General features: G+C 34.7%; 1 protein-coding gene across 2 annotated transcripts; it reads left to right on the top strand.

The window, feature by feature from the left end:
• Positions 1 to 1,369: 1,369 nt before the first annotated feature.
• LOC142351031 (uncharacterized) lies at positions 1,370 to 21,144 on the top strand. Of its 2 annotated transcripts, none has more exons than XM_075403092.1 (7): positions 1,370 to 1,617; positions 4,998 to 5,119; positions 5,504 to 5,617; positions 7,132 to 7,252; positions 7,424 to 7,562; positions 10,902 to 11,017; positions 20,368 to 21,144. In XM_075403092.1, exons 1-7 carry the CDS (start codon positions 1,513 to 1,515, stop codon positions 20,476 to 20,478), a joined length of 828 nt encoding a protein of 275 aa, XP_075259207.1. In that variant the 5' UTR covers positions 1,370 to 1,512; the 3' UTR covers positions 20,479 to 21,144. The 2 variants fall into 2 exon arrangements, with proteins under 2 accessions (XP_075259207.1, XP_075259206.1); XM_075403091.1 differs by having other exon boundaries at positions 5,501 to 5,617.
• The last annotated feature ends 358 nt before the right edge of the window (positions 21,145 to 21,502 follow it).

The raw sequence follows: 21,502 nt of genomic DNA, 5'->3' as shown, positions 1-21,502 counted from the left end.
ACCCCTTTGACTTTTGTTCCTTAAAAACGGGCTAAACAGGAAACGCTCGGAGGGCATTTTCTAAAAACCCTTTTGGTGATGCCATATAAAGAGAAACTGAACTCGTTGGCCTCGACTTTTTTATCTTAAATGCTGAATGCAAATAAATCATTCGAAATTTTTTAATGGCTTTTGAAAGTTTATATCCGAAGGATCCACGGTTTTAATAATCAAAAGGATTAGAGAAAGCTTGCAGAAAATTGAAGAAAGAGACGAAAATCAATATTAAATTCAAAGTTTTTGCTTTGTGTATAGAAAAGTTATATCGTACCGAGCCTTTTAATAGCCCTTAATTATCGAAAATTTTATTGGTTGAATTATTTGGAACAGAGATCCAAAAATATTATCTTCACCTGAAAATCTCTTAACGTGTTGTTTCACTGTGGGCTTTGTCCATATGTCTTGCTGTATTTGTTCGTCGGTTTTCGATTGTCTCTGAAGCTGCTGAAAGATATCAAATTTCTCTTATAATCTAAAGAAAACTTAATTTTTATGTCCCAGATTTTATCTCCATAAACATTCTTAAATGTTTGCTCATTAATTAATAGTAGCAAGTCTTGTTGTTACTTATCATAGGGTTTTTGTGTTCATAGACAAAAAGTGCTGATCGTGGAGCTGATTTTTTTAAAGTTCTGTTTTGCGGTAATAATCCTGTGCTATTAAAAATAAAAGTAATCTTTGGAGTTTGCTCTATCTGCAAACTTTGCACTATCTCAGAACGGGCTCTGCGAAAGCAGATGCTCGAGCCTCCTTCCCTTATCTCATTAAATAAAATTTTGTGTAATATTTGTTTCAATGTTTTGTTTTTTCACTTTTTAATAGCCCAAAAAATGTTTATTTTCGAATTAAACATAAAGAGTTAAGCAATAATTGATGTTTTGACCGCTCAACACTTTATTTTATGGCTTTAAAGTTTTCACCACTCGAAATACTAACGATGCCAATTGTTGGTGGTGAAATGCTACTGTTGATAGAAAAGGGCTTTAGTTTGAAAAATGTTTAAAAACATTCGTATTTGAAAACTTCATTCAATGTTGCAAGTGTCCAAAATATACACGTTTCCAAATGAATTTTATCTGGCTCGCTATCTGTTATGTACAACTTTAGCTATCTAAATTTGACCTTCAAGTTAGTGATAATATTAATTTCAACTTGGTGATATATGTTGAGCTTGGCATCGTTATACCGGTAAATGATAGTAAGCAATAGCGTCCATTGCTGAAAGATTGAGCGTGTAGGTACCGTATGTTCGATTTTCAAACTATCTAATTTGAAATATAACATTGTTGATCTGTCAATTTTGGCTATTGTTGTCTATCTTTTCAGGCTTGCATGAGCTGCATGCATGCAAATGACACTGTACTACAGCACTGTGACGATTTGTGCACATTGTGTGCTTACGACAGGTGACATTCTTAGTTGTGTTGTTTCTTATTTGAGCTGAGTTGCCTTGGCCTGTGACATTTTCCAAAGATGGTGAAACCTCATCGCATTCTGGTAGTAGGGGCTAAACATGTTGGGAAGACTTCACTTATCCATGAACTGCTTTATTACTCAACTTCTCTGGGAAAGCAAAATGTAAGTTTCTGCCACACATTACGAACCAGAGCCCCAACCAAATGAAGTGATCATTTTTATCATTTTACCTCTTGAGTTCCACAAAACGCATTTTAATACATTTAAAAATCGTCTTACAAACTGAGCTTCTTAAAATAATTCTGCTGTATGAAACAAATTTTAAAACAAACCTGGAAAACACTACACAGCATGGACGTCAGAAGAGCTATCAAACTCATCAAGGTGACGTCCATATGACCTAAAGAGACTATTTAGGAACCTTAAATTGAACTCGATTTTTCAGGCGCGACGATTTTTTCATTGCTAAAAAAAATTGGTTGATTAATAGCCGCGTCCTCAATTCTAGGCGGCTATTATAGCGCTCCTAAATTTTTTTACAATTCAAAGAATTTGAATTGTATTGGGGCGCTGTCTTTTTTTTAAGATCTGTTCACACATTTTCATGATTTTTGAAGTCAAATTGGAGTAGTTATTTTCATCACGCCGAAACAGGAATTGGAGCAAAAAAGCGAGTGGTTTTGCGGCGTGAATTTTTTTCGCTCTAAATTTAAAGTAGAGTGAGCAAACGGTGTTTGGACAAAAATTCGCTCTCTCGCTAGTGGTTTTTTGTTCACATGCGGCAATTTCACTTTGATTTTTATTGTTTTTTGGATTTTTTTGGTCGATTTTTTTTCTAAATGGTTTTCCCAATCCATTCTTAGTCCGTCCTAGGTCTAGTTTTTCTGTTTAGTCAATAAAAATTCTTTGAATTGTACGTGAAGACTTGTCCTGCTATGTTTTTTTACTTCGTCTAACAGATTTTTGTTTCGTCTTACCGTGACTTCTTGGAATTGACTTTTTCAATGACTTACCTCACTCAAAAAATGACTTCTCAGCTCACTTATGAAACTTTAAATTTTATGAACTTTTACTTATTAAGGGTCAATAGTGTGCATCTAAGTAGTTTCAAACATATGCCCTAATTCTTGAATATTAGAGTCTTGAGTTTCTGATTTCGAATATTAATTTTGGTATCTTCTCCGTTTGTACCCCCCCCCCCCCAAATATTGCACGTGCATCTGGGGGGTGCAAATAATATGCGCCCACTAAGCTGAGGGGGCACAAACGGAAAAGATCCTAATTTTGAAAAGCCCTATTAGGGCTTTCTCTTATAGAGCTTATGTGTCATAAAAATGACAGTCCGAAGCTAACCCAAAAAGTCTAGTGGTCTATTAAAGGACTGGTGGTCGATCTGTCTATTTTATTTCTATAGTTGTTTCAATTCATGTAACGCCACAAGCGTCTATCGCGGCTGTTTTCCGGCAATCTGCCGGCTATGTTTTTTTCACTTGGTTTCCATTAGAATGTTCTGAAATCTTGGTTCTAATTTTATCTGGTAGAATTTTTTTTAGAGAGGCTTTGTGCATGATATTTTGTTATTTGCTTGTTTGGTAGAACTGTTGACTTGAGTCCATTTAGTTGCAGTGCGGACTCTCAATTGTGATAGATAGTTTAAAAGCATTATAAAAATTGAACTGTTCGAGAATGTCTCGTTGAGTCAAACTTTTTTTAAACAGAAAATTGTACACATGATTCTTTTTTGCATTTTGAAAATTGACTCAAGTGTAGATTTTGTTGAGCAAAATGAGCAAGCCATACTCAATGGGAGATTTTGCATAAGAATTGTACAAAAGGGATCAAAATTTTTATCGAATACAGATTTTTGAATATGTAAATTATTCCACAGAATTGACTTAAATTACTCCTAATTCACATTGTAACTGAAATTAATATATTTAATAGGCGCACAGTGATAGCTGGGGCTATTATTGCCCTTCTCTTGGTTTTTTTTATTTCGTCAAGATTTTTGTTACGACCATATGACGTCACAATCTGCTTTTTTTCATTTGTTCATGCAATTTCAACTGAATTGCCTGCGTGATGTCATTTTTTGCTCTTGTGGAGCGAGGTTTTTTGTTCATTAGCGTGATTAAATTTTTGGTCACACTTGACTTACCTCTCTCTCAAAAATGACTTCCTTTCTTTAACTGGACTTTTTCAACTTTAATTCAAGGAGATAAGGTCAAGTGAGTTTGTGTAACTCTAAATGAAGGTTATTTGAGAGCAGATAACAGAAGCAGCTATAAATTAAGCAGATTCTTAATCAAAATATCACATCTCACCACTTAGAGGTGCTTTTGTTCTATTTCTTTTACTATTTTTTGAAACTGCAAATTTACGGAGCTATTGCGGCTATTTACTGGCAATATGCTACCTATGTTTACTACTTACCTAAATAATTACTTGATTGTTTTTCAGGAAAATTTAATAGGTGTTCAACTTTTTTTTCTAAATGTTCTTACGTAAATCAACTCCACGTTTCTTTTTTGGCTTCTTATTTGGTTGGAACCAGCCTTGCAATGCTTGAATGTGCTCCTGCTTTTTAATTTCATGATTTATTCCGGATGATGTAATAATTTTATCATCTGCAAAAATATCAATTTCTAAATTTTTCACCTCGTTTGACATGTCATTGAGGTATATAGGAACAGGAGCGGGCCAAGTACAGAGCCCCGAGGCACTCCACGAGTAATTGGCAACATGGATGGATTTTTAGAATTGGCTTAAAGAAATTGTTGTCTTTTTTCTAAAATGTTAAAGATAAAATCGAGTGATGCGCCGCGAAAACCATTGTTTTTGTAATATTAAATGATCAAGAGTATAGAAAGTGTTTTCGATGTCATTGGAAATAGCTGTAGCTGTTTCAGTATTAATTTTGCTTAACTAATGTTTTTCCTGTTGTGCGGTACAGGCATTTTTGCGGACCACAAATTGTTAATAGCAGAAGACGTATTGGCCGGAAGTTGGAGTGATCTTTAAAATGTTTTTACGCAGGGGAGCTACGCTTCGGCGCCTTAGAAATGTTTATACAAATTATTATCCTTTGACAACAACTTCCTCAAGCTTCCGCACTATTAATTATAGACAGGGGAGCTGACTCGTAATGGCCACTGCGGCAGCCGGAAACTTCCAATTATTTTTATTTACTAATTAGAGCTGACGATCTACTGTTTACTTAAAGTTACTGTTTTTTGGGCTCTAAATTATTGAAGTGGATCGCTCAGTTTGTTCCCTTTCTTTCTGTCCTTTAAATTGTGCACACCAATTGCAAATTATGAGGTAGCTACTGCTTGCTGAGTATTTTTAGCAATATAAATAACCCTACCAAGGCCGACGAGATCTAATTTTAGCATCAGTTTTTGCAACCAGTCATTCCTACTGCAGGAAGGGGTTAAAACAAATAACTCTTTAATAAATTTCATTTACTTTCATTTGAATTTACCATCAGTTGAATTCTTGTAATTATTTCGAAAACAGTTTCTTTCAACATTGATTTTCAGGGTTCAGAGCACTGCCAAAGTCCGGAAGACTTCTACGAGATGATTTTCGAACTTACTCCAGACCCATTGGGTCCAGCTAACACCAACAACAACAGCAACCACAGCAGCACAAATAACAATAGGTCTCCAAGCCAAATGGGTTTTCAAAAAAGAATCTATTGAAATACTATGGATATCAATAATCAGTGTCACGAATAGCTATAGTAGTCACTACATCTTGCTTGTAACAGGTTGTTTGTAACAATTATTTTATAGTGTATGAAGTTACATGACTTCGTTTTAATGAGCGGTGGATGAAATGAAAAAATAGCTCCTTGGATAAACTTTCGGAACTTCAATTAATATGAGTACTGTTGAAAGCGAAATGACCGTTCAACAATGAACAGTCCAATTTAATCGAAACAAATGGTCATACGGTTACAGGAACCAATTAAGCCCATTTTCCCAGTGATCAATAAACCAACTATATTAATGTAATTTGATAACCCTTCTGTCTTTGGAAGTAGGTCACCGCCTACCCCTGCAGCACATATCAAAGACAACATTCGGCTAATCGACACGGAAGGTGTTACCTCATTTTCAGAGTTGCCTAAATACTTCATCACGAAAACTAACAATAGGCAACAAACAACTCGCTCCATTAGCATAACATTCAATGTAGACATTAAGCGCATAGTGCCTCTGTCCATTGCTAATAGATAATTCAATAATAACTTAAGATAATTTTTAAATTTAATTTACCTTTCATCAGTTACGAGTCAAAAGCTTGAATTTTCAAAGTTTAACGAGGAAATTTCATGATAAACTTGGCCGCGTTCCGTGTTCTCGCTGCCCATATACTCCCTGTATTAATTATCAGTGGGTATCAATTAAATGACTATTAAAATGTGTATATTCCAAGCATTGTTCAACATACAGTATCGTACCAAAAAGCTGCGTACAGCCCAGTCTGTGCTCTGTACGCGTAATTTTTGCTCTCTGAGTTTGATTTGCGCTGAGGCACAAAAGGCTGATTTCTTATTTTATTGATTGTCATGCTGTTGCGAATTCGAAATGTACGATTTTCATGAATAAAATAGAAAAGCAACTGAGCTTAAAATCGAGATCTAGTAAATAATGTGCATACAAACGTTGCCAAAAAAAAGTAACAGGTTTAAGGCGTCTCGAGCAGCGGAATTGTGCGCGCATGTTTTATTGAAGAAGTGGAACGGGATTGCTTGACAAAAAACACGAGAAATTTGAGTTCGGGCACGATCTGTAATGTTTCGGAATTCAATTCAATACAATCATATGGATGGATACTTGTCCATAAGATTGTCTGGAAATTTTAAAGAAAAGGAGTGGGAGCTACGGAAATGGTCAGCATATAGTCCAGATCTTGAATCCAAATAAAATTTTGTGGGCGATTTTGAATCAAAACTTGCAAAAACGGACCATTTTCTCTAACAATTTGGACGAAAAAGTGTAGGAAATTGGTTCAAAGTTGATTTATGTCGTGAACAAGGTGTATGGGAACTATGTAAACTGTCTACCTTTTTCGTTTTACATAAGTCTTCACTTCAACATTTAACTTGTGGCTAATCTCACATTCTGTTTAAACTGAGTTGAATTTTGTATTAATTCAGCAAATTCACGCGAGTACGTTGAAGGTCAAAAAAGGCAATCAAAGGAAACGTGATAAACCAATAAAGCCAGGGCAATATGATTTAGTGTTTAGTGCATTAATTTATCTTAGTTCCTCACAGTATACTGCTTACTGGTAATAAAATTAAGCTTGTTAAATGTTCTCAAAATTTGAAAAGAGAAGGCACCACATTTATCTAATCTAATGAAACTGGAGAAGAAATTAAACACACAGTTGGAAAAAAATAGAAGTTGTCAATATTTCCTTTTATTTTTTCTAACTGATTCAATCCGAACGCTGGTCACTGATAAACGGCGGCTATTTTTCATCTGTTTGCCGGCTATGTTTGTTATTGCTTTTTAAAAAGTGTTCTGGTGTGCGTAACTTTTTGGTACCATAGTGTTATTCAAATATCCGAATTCAGAGAAAATTTTTCCATTGAACCATTTCGCAGCTCTCTGAAATTGAAGAAAGAAGTCATGCTAATGGATCTTTGTTTGTTTGTATTAGCAACAGTAGCAATTGTGACTTTGTAAATATTGACGGTGTAATTATCCTGTACAGTTTATACAGCTCCCAGTCATTCCAACTGGCCACCTCTCTCTACTCCGAGTTCCATCGCAAGAAAGACGTTAGTTGAATTCTGTTGTTTCTGTGCTTGTTCTCAGCAGCCATTTTCTAACCGCTTCTATAAGGTTTAATTAGTATTTGACCGACACAATTGCAAATACAGACAAAAATTTCCAAAGTTTTATTAGGCGTAAGGCGAATGTAACTACGAAACATGAGTACGATGTTTCAGTCTAAAAACGTGTTCCCGTTGATGCTCCTAGGCATGGATTGGGACTTTGAAGTACTTTCTACGGCTACTTCTGAACTCTCAGCTCAATCAACGCCTGATGATGGAGAAATTAAAGTATTCGCATCTGATGCTAATAAGGGTAGGTTACATTTTGCTTATTATTTCCATTATTATAAACATATTTTTGCGTGACCTCTCAGCCCGAAGGTTTTGTTTTCGTCGTTTGTAATTAATATTCATAACTAGTTTCCCCGTGGAAGGTGCTTCTTGGTCAAGTGACAATTTAGAGCCGTAAGAGCTGGTGTGAGTTTTTCTATTTGCTGCATGAATGAACTGTATTTGTGAAGTGTTTACCTATTGTGGCGATTCGTTAATAGTTACCGTCAGCCTCTCAAAGGCTATTATGTTCGCCTTTTCGTTGTCAATGAAGTCAAATGAAAGTAGTGATTTTAGACAGGCTGGAGTAGTGAAGTGAATGAAAAAGTTTTTTCGAGCTGCTTTTTAGTGGAGTGAGAAATTGATATTTAATCCGATATTCGGTTTTTGAACGCTATTTTTTTTAACTTGTTAACTTGCGGCAATTTCACTTCTATTTGCCCTGATTTTCCCAACTAATGTTTTCAACAGGTTGTTTATGTGTTCTATTGATGTATCTTTCTATTTTTCTATTCATCAAAGGGCAGTTATTAATTGCTGTCGACCGAAGTTTGAAGCAATTATTGTGAACGTACGTCTTTTTAATGCTTAACTGTTTTGTTTTAGAACATTCCTTTAATTTCGCTTCTCGAGTGACTTTTTCACGCTTGACTTCTTGGTTTTTTAGCCGCCTAATTTGCTCTTTGTAAAAAAAATGATTTGTGGCAGCAAATACGATAGTGAAATAAGCAATTACAAGGCCGTGACAACCGGGTGCTTAATGCTGCAGTCTTTTACGCTGGGGGTCGGGGTTGGAATCCCTCTTTAGTCGGGAGTTTTTGTACCCTTAAAATTTCTCTAGGCTCATATTCTGAATTAGATTGCCCCCCTGTTGTTCGAGAGCAATTTGTCCGACGTTAGTCGGTTTATGTTTGAGTTATATGATTAATTGCTCTAGAAAGAAGTTTGTAGCAATTATTGTAACCCTCTTGGTCTTTTGTTCATGCGTTTTTCGTATGAGCGATTTGTTGTCTGACTCATTTGGCTGTTTGTCCTCAAAACGGGATAAATAGGTAGCGCCCAGCGGGCATCATGTTCTCTTAGAGCCTTTCAGCTCGCTAGTCTCATTCACAGAAACTGTTTGAGACTTATACTTATGGTGTGAAGGGTGGTTCTTAAAAATTGAAATTGATCCAAACCCCCCCCCCCTCCCCCCCCCCCCCCCCAAATCAGTTCCCCCTCCCTCCGCTCAATCACCCAATCCCCACCCCCTGCACATCGTTCAAGCCGTAATCGTCCCATGCAGCCAAAGATCCCCATCGTTGCCTCCACGTTTGTCCCACCGCTGCGCTCACCCCTTCAATTAAGCTTAAGCTAGACTCCATAAACCGTGGCTGGCTATTGATAAAGCCAGCCGGTCGTTTGAGAGCAATTCGCCCGACGTTAGTCGGTTATGTGTTTACACACTGTTTGTTTTATTAACATATCAGTGGTCTCTTGAGTTTTGCGCGGTTTTTATTTCTTTTTGTCCTCTTTCTTTTTATTTTGAATGACTGTTATCACTGGCTATTTTTTGAAGCGTATTAGAATCTATTTAAAATATATATTTGATATGAAGAATTCACAAGAACTACTTTGTCACTAGTTTCGAAAAAGTATCTGATTTTTTTGTGTTATACAGTTTTCTAATCCTTTCTGTTGTCCTATCTTTTAGTTTCAATGGTTGCAAGTCTCACTGACTCACTAATCAGACTTTTACTCGTTCATTTCCTATCAAACGTTGTTACGAATTTGACCGTCCCTCTTTTCAAAGTTTTTATGCAAAATATTTTATAGTTTCCAATCTTTGTACATGTTTCTACATTTTAGCCTATACAGGAGGATAGATGCATTATTTTATGCTAAATAAGCAAATATATTTGTTTTTCTGCTTCAATTGTTTTTACTCGTTCATTTTCTATCAAACGTTGTTACGAATTTGACCGTCCCTCTTTTCAAAGTTGCCGGTTGTTTTTTAAGTTGCCGGTTTTTGATGTCCGTTTTCTTGTGTTTTAAATTAGTCGCTCCAATTACAGGGTTTCTTGGCGTTCTAATGAGCGTTATCTTGAAGTTTTTTGAAGCGTCATTTTTTACAGTTAACTGATTGGTTTTAGTTTTGCATACGTGTTTTTGTTTGCTGTCTTGGTAATCTCAGTAATGAGATGTAAGAAAGGTATCAGAAAACAAAGCACATAGCTTTAATGGTTTAAGCTTGTAGCTAATAATTATACTTCCCTTGAGGCCATTTGTTTTCAAAAAGTGCAGTTCACCCCGTTCTTTTCTCTTTGTCTCACTATTGACAGATCTGATTTTTCTTCTACATAAAACAAGACTGAGTCTTTAATTTTTCCAGTTTGTAGCTGATTTTTTTTCACTTCGAAAGCATTCGTTTTAAAAATCTTATTGAGTTTTTGTTGGTGGCTTTTGTCACTATTTTTGTCGTTGCATTCATTGATTATAGTTCTCCAATTTTTTAGTTACGCTATTTGTTTTCAAAGAGTCTGGTGCAACTCGAATACCTGCGAATTTGCAAATGTGATATTATGTCCCAGTTCATGTCTGGTCTTGTTAATGGTTTAATGAAGCTAATCAGCAGTTAGGCAATTAAAACTTTTCAAATTTTAATTGAGTTTCAAAAACTATTAGTTTGTATTAGTCCTTTATGCAGTTCTCCGTCTGACCGTTTCACTTTTCGTCCTTAAAAACGGTAGAAACAGGTAAACCCCGGAGGTCAATGAATGCAGTGCGGTTCACCAAAATTGTTTTGAGAAGACAAATTTGTGAAAGAGTGATGGTGAAGGAGTGATCGTAAAAGACCGTCCCACAGTCATCCCCCCGCTCACCCCCCCCCCCTCACCATCACTCCTTCACCTTTAATTCGTTTAACCTCTTTTTCATTTTAAGTCTACTTTCACGTTTGAATTCAGACTTACCGTACTCGCTGTCTCAACTGAACGGAATTCAATCAGCACACAAGTACGTTCAAGGTCAAAAAGTAATATAAAGAAACGGATTTAAAATAATAAATCTCGGTCACTAAGACTAAATGGTTAAAACCTTATTGCATTAAGTTCCTTAGATTATACTACGCTGCTTGAATTGAGCTTATGGTCCTCCACTTTAAGGCTGAATTCGCCGTCTTTCTCGAATCTAATGAAACTGCGGATCAAATTAGAACACTTTTGACAGAAAATAGTTACGCTGTCATCAATTTCTCTGTTACAATCTGTCGGCAATGTTTAAAATTAACAGGTCGGCTAAAGAAAAAAATAACTGTAGATCGAATTGTTGGACTGTGTTGCAGAGAATTATGTGAGGAAGAGGGAGCGAGAAGTAACTCGAGCAGACATATCTCAGTGGGAGCAAAAGAGTAAATTGTTCTCGTCCCCCACCGCAAGGGCAAACTTCTCCCATTTTGAGGTAAGGCACAATTAGACAGAGATTGACTACAATGTCTTATAATCATCTCGGAATATTCATTAGTTGTTTGTTGAGAACACATCTTTTGAACTACCTAAATCCGCTTTTTTCAAATTAACTATTATACATGGTGTCAGGACAATTTACCCAATTCCATTTTACCCAATGCCATTATACCCAATGCCATTTTACCCAACCTGCCATTTTACCCAACCTGCCATTTTACCCAATGCCATTTTACCCAATGCCAACTTACCCAATTTTCCCCATTGCTAAATTAACCAGAACGACTATTTAGCCGACTAGAAAATAAATGGCCCGTGGGACTTGATATGAAACTATCACAACCGAACATGGGATTAGCGGACTATATAATTAATTGGCCTGTGGGACTTGATATGAAACTATCACAACCGACCATGGGATTATATTGTCCACAAATATTTTAAACCATCCTTGTAATAGCGACTGCTAATTTGTAATCGGATAATTGAACAAAAAGATCAAAGAGCATTGGGTAAGTTGGTATTGCGTAAAATGGCATTGGGTAATATGGCATTGGGTAAAATGGCAGGTTGGGTAAAATGGCGTAGGGTAAAATGGCATTGGGTAAAATGGAATTGGGTAAATTGTCGTGTAACCATTATACATCAGTGCTGAATTGTAGATCAGAATGTGCTGCAACCATATCTGAAGGAAATAGGGCACTAAATGGGACAACAATTAAGTAAATGTCTTCATTGATAGCCACCGTCAGCCTCTCAACTGTTATTTAGGCGCTCTCCTTTTTACAATTCAAAGAATTTGAATTGTATTGGGGCGCTGTCTTTTTATAGCTGCGGAGCTGTAATCTGAGCGGAGCTATATTGCGGTGCTCTTGGTTTTTTTTACGACTCGAAGAGGAGTATTGGTTTTTACGACTCGAAGAGGAGTATTGGTTTTCTTTTCGGTCTTTTTTTTACAGGAAGTAGATTTGTTCACGCGGCATTTTGACCGAAAAGCGAAAGTGAGAAAAGCTGTCTTGGTGAACAGATTTTCGCTAAGCGAGAGAAGTTTTTTGATCATGCGTTCCGTTTAGTGAATGACTTTTTGACTTTGAAAAGTAGATTTTGACTGAATGGGCACATATAGATAACCGTTCTTAGCCGTTTTTTCGTCTGAGTGGACCAGTTTTTTTGCTTGTAATTTGGTTTTTTGTAGAAATAATTTTTATTCAATGCTATATTGAAATTCAAATCTTGGCAATTGATATCGCAGTGTTTTGCAGAGCCTGAAAACGCGTTTCAACTAAAAATTGGCACATATTTCTTGATTTTTTAGTTAATTTTGGGCTTTTTTAATTTCTTTATATTTGGATATTTCAGGGGTCTGCTTGTCAACAATCAGTTAATATGGCCACTCGCCTTTGAGAATTTATATACTCAACCCCTCTTTCTACCTCGATGTAATTTCGTTTTTTAAAAATTTTTGCATGCTAATCCGATTTTGGTAGTTTTCAATTTTTCTCAGTTGTTTGTATTTTGTAGAAGTTGTCGTTTTGTGCAACATCGGAGGCTTTAATTTCGTTTCCATAAAATTCAATAATTTTCTAGCGTTAAGTTTTTGAAAAACAGTTTTTGATAACCGTTTTTAGTCGTTTTTTCGTCTAAGTGGCCCTAATTTTTTGCTTTTAATTTGGTTTCTTGTAGAAATAAAATTTATTCGATACTATATTGAAATGTCAACCTCGGAAATTGCTGCCACAGTGTTTTGCAGAGCCTGAAAATGCGTTTCAAGTTGAAAATTGGCACATATTCCTTGATTTTTTAGTTATTTTTTTGCTTTTTTCTATGAATTTCTTCATTTTTGGATCTTTTAACCGTCTTTTTGTAAAAAATCAGTTTATAGTGTAACTCCTCTTTGATAATTCTTATACTCAACGCCTCTTTCTACCTCGATGTAATTTTGTTTTATAAAACTGTACATTTGCTAATCGGATTGTGGTAGTTTTTTTGATTTTCGTCAGTTTTTTGTTTGTATTTTGGTTGTAATTGCTAGAAATAGTCTTTTTGTGCAACATGAGGGACTTTCAAAAATCAAGAATGTCTTTATGTTACGGCGTTCCTTACATTGTACCCATATATACATTCTAGTTAGTATCATTCTAGTTTTTTCCTGGCACCTACATTCATTTTCGTTATATTGATTTTTTGATTTGTAAAAAATGAATGATTTCAGCTTTTTTAGATTTTCGTCATTTCTTTGGTTTTTAGTTGATTTCATTCAACATAAGGCAGTTTAGAGAGTTTGATAGCAAGCTTTTTCCAAAATTTCCACATATGACTAATTACTACAGCTTTCTTCCTGCCTCGGTATTAATTATAACGATTTTTTTGCCTTTGAATATTCTGCTGCTTATGTCTTTTCTAAGATCAATTTTGTTTTTGATTTATGAAATCATGTTGTCTAGCTTATGTACAAGAAAACAGGTGTGTGTTGTTTGTTTTTTGTCTTAATCGCAGTGATTAGAAGTGTAATTATAGGTGTTTTTTGATTCTTAAATTGAAATTTCCATTTTCAAAAGATTTAACTTAGTTTCTAAGATTTATCTGCCGTTTGCTTTCGAGATCTTTTTCAGATTAGAATCATGAATTATTTGAGGGCAATTGATGACTTTGTCAGCTTTTTCAGTCTATCAGTTTTTTGACCACCTTAATTATTTCGGATTTTAACGTTACCAAACGTTTTCAATATAAAATTTTCAATAATATAAAACGTTTTCAATAATAAAAATTTTCAATAATATAATTAAATACAAAAGGTAGTGGCTTCCGCTTCAATGACGGTTTTGTTAGCAAAGTTTTGACGCTTCGAGTCGCTTCCGGAGTTCTTCCGGCTATGTTCTTAAGTTTTTTTTTACCAGAAGTACTATTCGTTCAGACGCTGTTTTGATCTTAAGACGAAAGAGAAAAATTGCCGTGTGGACCAATTATTTCTGAGCGAGAGAAGTTTTTTGATCATGTGCTGCGTTTGGTGAATGACTTTTCGACTTTGAAAAGTAGTTTTTGACTGAATGGCACATATAGATAACCGTTTTTAGTCGTTTTTTCGTCTAAGTGGCCCTATTTTATTGCTTTTAATTTGGTTTCTTGTAGAAATAAATTTTATTCAATACTATATTGAAATGTCAACCTCGGAAATTGCTGCCACAGTGTTTTGCAGAGTCTGAAAATGCGTTTCAAGTTGAAAATTGGCACATATTTCTTGATTTTTTTTTTGCTTTTTTCTATTAATTTCTTCATTTTTGGATCTTTTAACCGTCTTTTTGTAAAAAATCAGTTCATAGTGTAACTCCTCTTTGATAATTCTTATACTCAACGTCTCTTTCTACCTCGATGTAATTTTGTTTTATAAAATTGTACATTTGCTAATCGGATTGTGGTAGTTTTTTTTCCGATTTTCGTCAGTTTTTTGTTTGTATTTTGGTTGTAATTGCTAGAAATAGTCTTTTTGTGCAACATGAGGGACTTTGCTTTCGTTTCAATAAAATTTCAATCAATTTTTGGCCTTAAGTTTATGAGAAACAGTTAAAACTTTTTCATAAATGCAGTCTTAATAGTTTTTTCCATTTTTTTTGCAAAATGTTTCACTGTTTCGTATTTATGAATTTTGTTGTTTCCCATTTTTTTGTTATCAGGCGGATAGATCTTTGTATCGGATGACTAATTATCTTTTCAATGTCTTGAGTGCTGAACAATCAAAATGTATTCGTTTTTCTTGAATTTTTTGAATCGATTTTTAACTTTCAAAAATCAAGAATGTCTTTTTGTTACGGTGTTCCTTACATTGTGCCCATATTCTTCACAATTTAGTTAGTATCATTCCAGCTTTGTCCTGTCACCTGCGCTTATTTTCGGTATATTGATTTTTTCCAGTTGTTAAAATTGAATGATTTCAGCTTTTTCCTAGATTTTCGTCATTTCTTTGGTTTGCAGTTGATTTCATTCAACATAAGGCAGTACTGAGAGTTTGATAGCAAGCTTTTTCCAAATATTGCACTTATGACTTTTTTCTGCAACTTTTCTCCGGGCTTGGTATTAATTTAAGCTATTTTTGCCCTTGAATATTCTTCTGCTGCTTATGTCTTTTCTATGATCAGTTTAATTTTTGACTTAGTATGAAATCATGTTGTCTATCATATGTACAACAAAGAACAAGTGTGTGTTGTTTTTTGCCTGATTTGGAGTGATTAGAAGTGTAATTAAAGGTGTTTTCTGAGTCTTAAATTTGAGCTTTCTTTTTTGAAAAGATTTAACTTAGTTTCTAAGATTATTATCTGCCGTTTGCTTTCGAGATCTTTTTCAGATTAGAATCATGAATTATTTGAGGGCAATTGATAACTTTGTCAGCTTTTTCAGTCTATCAGTTTTTGGTCCACCTTAATTATTTCGGATTTTAACGTTACCAAACGTTTTCAATATAAAATTTTCAATAATATAAAACGTTTTCATTAATAAAAATTTTTAATAATATAAGTTTTCAATAATATAATTAAATACAAAAGGTAGTGGCTTCCGCTGCAATGACGGTTTTGTTAGCGAAGTTTTGACGCTTCGAGTCGCTTCCGGAATTCTTCCCGCTATGTTCTTAAGTTTTTTCTTTACCGGAAGTACTATTCGTTCAGACGCTGTTTTGATCTTAAGACGAAAGAGAAAAATTGCCGTGTGGTCCAGTTTTTTCTGAGCGAGAGAAGTTTTTTGATCATGTGCTGCGTTTGGTGAATGATTTTTCGACTTTGAAAAATAATTTTTGACTGAATGGGCACATATAGATAACCGTTCTTAGCCGTTTTTTTCGTCTGAGTGGACCAGTTTTTTTTGCTTGTAATTTGGTTTTTTGTAGAAATAATTTTTATTCAATGCTATATTGAAATTTAAATCTTGGCAATTGATATCGCAGTGTTTTGCAGAGCCTGAAAACGCGTTTCAACTAAAAATTGGCACATATTTCTTGATTTTTTAGTTAATTTTGGGCTTCTTTAATTTCTTTATTTTTGGATATTTCAGGGGTCTGCTTGTCAACAATCAGTTAATATGGCCACTCGCCTTTGAGAATTTATATACTCAACGCCTCTTTCTACCTCGATGTAATTTCGTTTTTTAAAAATGTTTGCATGCTAATCCGATTTTGGTAGTTTTCAATTTTTCTCAGTTGTTTGTTTTTTGTAGAAGTTGTCGTTTTGTGCAACATCGGAGACTTTAATTTCATTTCCTTAAAATTCAATAATTTTCTAGCGTTAAGTTTTTGAAAAACAGTTAAAATTTTTTCTTAAAGACAGTCTTTAAAAATTTTCTGACCATTTTTTTGAAAAATGTCTCGCATGTTTGAATTCTTTCATTTTTTGTTCTGATCAGGACGATGGATAAATGTCTTGTATGATTCTATGTCTCGAACGCTGAACCATGAAATGTATTTGGATTTCTTGATTATTTAATTTGATTTTTAACTTCCAAAAATCAAGAATTAGTCTTAGTTGCAGCGTTCCCAGCATTTTTTCCATATTCTTCACATTCTAGTTTGTATAGTTCTAGTTTTGTCATGGCACGTACATTTAAATAGTTGGCATTGATTTTTGAGTCGTTTAAAAATGAATGATTTCAGCTTTTTCTGAGATTTTCGTCGTTTCTTTGGTTTGCAATTTACGTCGTTCATTATAAGGCAGTACTGAGAGTTTGCTAGACAGCCTTTTCCAGAAATTCCACTAATTGCTATTTATTGCAATTTTCCGCCGGCCTAGATTTTGCAATTTTCTTGCCTTTTCTACCGGTATTGTTTTAAAACGATTTTTTGCCTTTGGATATTATTGTTTTTGTCTTTATGGTTAATTTAATTTTTGAATTAGTATTAAATCATGTTGTCTAGCATATATACAAGAAGGAAGAAGTACGTGTTGTTTTTGTCCAAAATGCACCAATTAGAAATCTAATCGTAGTGGTTTTCGTATTTTTAATTTTGAGCATTCTTTTTTGACAAATTTCCCCTTTGGTTTCTAAGATTAGTATCTGCCGTTTGCTTTCGCGATCTTTTTGAGATTGGAATGATGAATTATTTGAGAGCAATTGATAGCCCTGTCAGGATTTTCAGCCTATCAGTCTTTTGACCATCCTATTTATAACTTACAACGTTACAAAAGTTTTTTTAACGTTACAAAACGTTTTCAATGATATAAAGTTTTGGTGCATTTTGCTTCTTCTGGTGACAGAGGTCTAAATTTCACCAGTTTTTAGATGGGGAGGTTATGATTTAATGGTTTATTAAAAAATACTGGCTTCAGCTTCAGTTACGGTTTTTTTTTTTTGAAGTTTTGACGCTTCGTGTTTTCTTTATTCCTCACTAGTTAAGTTTTCTTTAGACTGATCGTAGATTAACGTCAGTTTTTCACCTTATTTTTATAGCTGCGAAGCTGTAAGCTGAGCGAAGCTATATTGCGGTGCTCTTGGTTTTTTTTGTTTCGTCGTCTGACGCTCTTTTTTCGTTTTACTTTTGTTCACACCTCAAAGCTGAAAAGTCAAATATTCTGAATTACTTCTTCTCACTAACTGCTTTTGCGCGCGTGACGTCATTGCTCACTCTCTCTAGCAAAAGTTTTTAGCGTGATTAGATTTTGATCATAAGTGACTTACCTCACCCAATAAAATGACTTTTGCACTTCAAAATTTAAGTTTAATTTCAATTGGTTTAAGGTCGAAGGAACTCATGTGTAATAAGGGTCCCTTATGAAAAGACTTCTGCGCAATGAATTTTAGCAAGCTTTATTAATTTATCGTTTAATTTTTTGCATAGCTTTTTGAGCGGCGTCGATAACTTTTTCAACTTATATCTGTATCTGTTTCTATCTCTATCATACGGCACGCAAGCCTATTCTTTCGCAGCTATTCCGGCAATCTGTCGGTTATGTTTTACTATTCTATTATTTTGAATTGTATCGGGGCGCTGTCTTTTTTAAGAGCCGGGAAGCGGTAGTAGAAGCGATAGCGGTAGACTCAGAGAGTAGTTTTGGTTTTCTTGAGGAGTTTTTTTTTTTTACCGGAAGCACTATTTGTTCAGACAGCGTTTTGACCTAAAACCGAAAGAGGGTAAAATTGCCGTGTGAACTATTTCTTACTGAGCGAGAGAAGATTTTTTGATCATGCGCTTCGATCAGTGAATGACTTTTCGACTTAGAAAAGTTTTTTTTGACAGAATGCCGCATATAGATAACCATTTTTAGCCGTTTTTCGTCCGATTGGCCCGATTTTTTTTAGTTAATAATTTAGTATTTTTGTAGAAATTGATTTTCATAAAAGCTTTTTTAATGTGAGCCTCTGAAATTGATACCGCAGTGTTCGTAAGAGTCTGATAATGGGTTTTAAATTATAAATGAGCACATTTCCCAATTTTTTAATTCTTTTTCGGCTTTTTTTTCTAAATTCGTTTCTTCCATTTTGGATTTAAAGCAGATTTTTTTCAAAAAATAATGCATTTGGCGATCTAACTTTGATATTTCATGCATTGAATGCATATTCATAATGTGAAATATTTTTGTTTTATAGAATTTTAAATATGACAATTTTGGCAGTTTTTTGTGTCCAATTTTTCTGTGTTTTTGGATTTAATTACTAGAAAGTCTTGGTGTGCACTCATGGATCCTTATTTACTTTTACTAATAATCGAATAACTTTGGCTTTTGGTATTTGACCTTCTGCACGCTTTTTTCCATTATTGCAATATTGAAAGTATTTTGACGGTTTTAATGCAAAATATTTTTTAGTTCCCAATCTTTGAACTATATTTCTACATTTTAGCCTATACAGGAGGATAGATGCATTATTATTTGCTAAATAAGCAAATTTAATTGTTTTTCTGCTTCAAATTTTGAATTCTAGTGGTCTATTAAAGAACTGGTGGTCAAACTCTATCTTGTTTCTTTAGTTGTTTCAATTCATGGAAAACCCCATGCGTCTATCGCGGCTATTTTTGGCAATCTGCTGGCTGTATTTTTAAGATCTGTTCTCACATTTTCATGCTTTTTGAAGTCAAATTAGAGTAGTGATTTTATTCACGCCGAAGTGAAGCGGTACGCCGAAGGAAGTGGAGCGAAAAAGCGAGTGGTTCACTAATTTTTTTCACTCTTATTTTTTTCACTCTAAGAAGCAGAGCGAACATGGTGTTTGAACAAAATATCGCTTTCTCGCTAGTGGTTTTCTTGTTCACATTCGGCAATATCACTTTACTGTTTTTACTGTTTTTTAAATTTTTTGAAGCGGATTTTTTTTTAAAATGGTTTTCCTAATGCATTCATGGTTCATTCTAGGCCTATTTCTTGTTTGAACCAGATTTCGTTTTCTCGCTAGTGGTTTTTGTGTTCACATGTGGCATTTTAACCTTGATTTTCAGGTTTTTAAAATTTTTTTATCTATTTTTTTTACCAGTTCTCTCATAGTCCGTTCTAGGTCTATTGTTTGTTTAGTCAATGAAAAGTCTTTGAATTGTAGGTCAGGACTTGTCCTGCTATGTTCTATTTTAATCCAATTTACCTTCTGATCACGTTTTTCGTTTTACATAGGTCACGATTTTCACGATTGACTTCTTACTTCACTCACTGTTTCAACTGAATGGGTTTTAAATTCTTTCACGCATTGAATTACGCAATGTGGTGAATGTGGTCAATGTCAAAGGAGCAAAATGAAAAGAGACGGGATGAACCGATGAAGCCCGGTCCTTAAGTCAGAGTGCATTAGGTTATCAAAGTTCATTAGTGGGTTGCTAGCTGACAGTGGTATTGGGGTTGTTAGCTTTCAATTTAGAACCTGAATTAAGTATAGATTTAGAATCTAACTGATACTGCACGCCAATTTAGAACACTTTTTAACACTAAAAAAACAGAAGTAAATTTGGCCAATTGCTCTTTTTTTTCTGTTTCAATCCCGACATGCATCAAGCGCGTCAACGGCGGCTATTTTCTGGCAATCTGCCGGCTATATTCGAGCTTTAAGACCAGAAGATTCGATGAAATAGGATTAAATGGCAACTGGAACTGAGCCAACATAAATGATGTAGTGATTTGCTGAGCTGCTCCTAGCACGGTATTATCAATTGATTATTACTGTTTTGTTCTAAACTGACTTTGAAATATTATAGTATAATGCTGGTTTAGTGCGTAGAGTTTCTTAGAATGATTGTACACGGTGGTAATAATTACGCTATTGTGTGTACTGAATTTACCGAGTCCCAAACAATGGTGGATCCATTAGTAATGAGAAAGCTAAAATTCTTTGATTCATTTATTGAATTAGAGATTTTGCTTCTTCTACATAGGCAACGTTTTGTAGGTATCTCTTCACAACAGAGACCACTTGTTGAGTTGTTTCACCCACTTCATATCAAAGTTCCACGCAACGACCAAGTCTGGATTCGCTCTCCCTGGCTTCAGAAAAAAGTAACAGAGCAACTATTGAACTAATAATGACTTGGCGCGGTAATGAAAAAGGAGTGAAACTTCATGTGCTGTGATTGATCTGTGTTCTTTTTATTTTCAGTGCCAACTTCTGATTTTGCGCCTAAAATTTGGGACATTTTCGATGATGCTCGCCCAGTAAATTACTGCATTACAGATACTACTCTTGCAAATCAGGAGTTACGGTAGAATACATTGTTTTTTGGGGTTGCATTTTGTATGCACACGCTCAGCTCTGGGGTGTGTCTGATGGAAGCATTACCGAAAAAAATCTCCGAAAACTAAACAAAAAGGACAAAGGCAGCCTATTCACGATTTCGTTCATGAATGTGAATGACATGAAAAGCTCCTGATTTGCGTATTATTTCTCCACGAGTTTAATGTTAACGATAGGTCGAGACGGGGTCAAGTAATTTAGACGTTGTGCTTTTCAATGTTTGATTGCTACGTATAATATAACTTTTTGGTAAATAGTAGATCCTACTTGCGCCGTTTGTTTCTTCGATTTTATCCTGGACCAGTTGTAATGACGTTTGCAGATATTGTTTTATTTCATTTTAAATAATTGTATGTTATTATGGTGCCTATTCAAATCCTTAATTTCTTCAATTAGAATTTCTATTGCAGATTAATTTAATTTGATGTAAATTCACCGCTTAATGATAAGATTGAGCTGAGGATCCTTCTGAAGCAGAATTATTTTTTAGTCATACTTCTTTTGGCACAATTTTTCTGCGTGAGTGATTGTTTATCGCTGAAATTTGTCCACTGTTTATCGAATCGAATGTATGATTCGAGGCGGAAGGTAAAATTGGGTTGAGTTAGTTATCACGGCAGAAGTAGGTAACGTTCTCCATTCTCTCATTTCGCTCAAATTGCCTTTAGGCTCATAGTATATCAATCTTATGCAAACTCAACAAATTTTGTTATAATACTCTGACAAAAATAAGATTACTCCATGAAGACCGGTCAATACTGACGGTTTGAACTCTCAATGCTCGTATGCTGAT

Source organism: Convolutriloba macropyga, chromosome 12 (genome assembly GCF_964194025.1).
Source record: "Convolutriloba macropyga chromosome 12, txConMacr16.3, whole genome shotgun sequence".
NCBI lineage: Eukaryota > Metazoa > Xenacoelomorpha > Acoela > Convolutidae > Convolutriloba > Convolutriloba macropyga.
The sequence above is the reverse complement of the archived record's forward strand: the minus strand, read 5'-3'. Positions and strand labels throughout refer to the sequence as shown.

Coding starts and splice junctions, on each gene's coding strand:
- LOC142351031 (XM_075403091.1), top strand. CDS start 1,513: ATGGTGAAACCTCATCGCATTCTGGTAGTAGGGGCTAAACATGTTGGG. Junction 5,618..7,131: donor ATCACGAAAACTAACAATAG/GCAACAAACAAC, acceptor TGTTTGTATTAG/CAACAGTAGCAATTGTGACT. Junction 11,018..20,367: donor CAAACTTCTCCCATTTTGAG/GTAAGGCACAAT, acceptor AACGTTTTGTAG/GTATCTCTTCACAACAGAGA.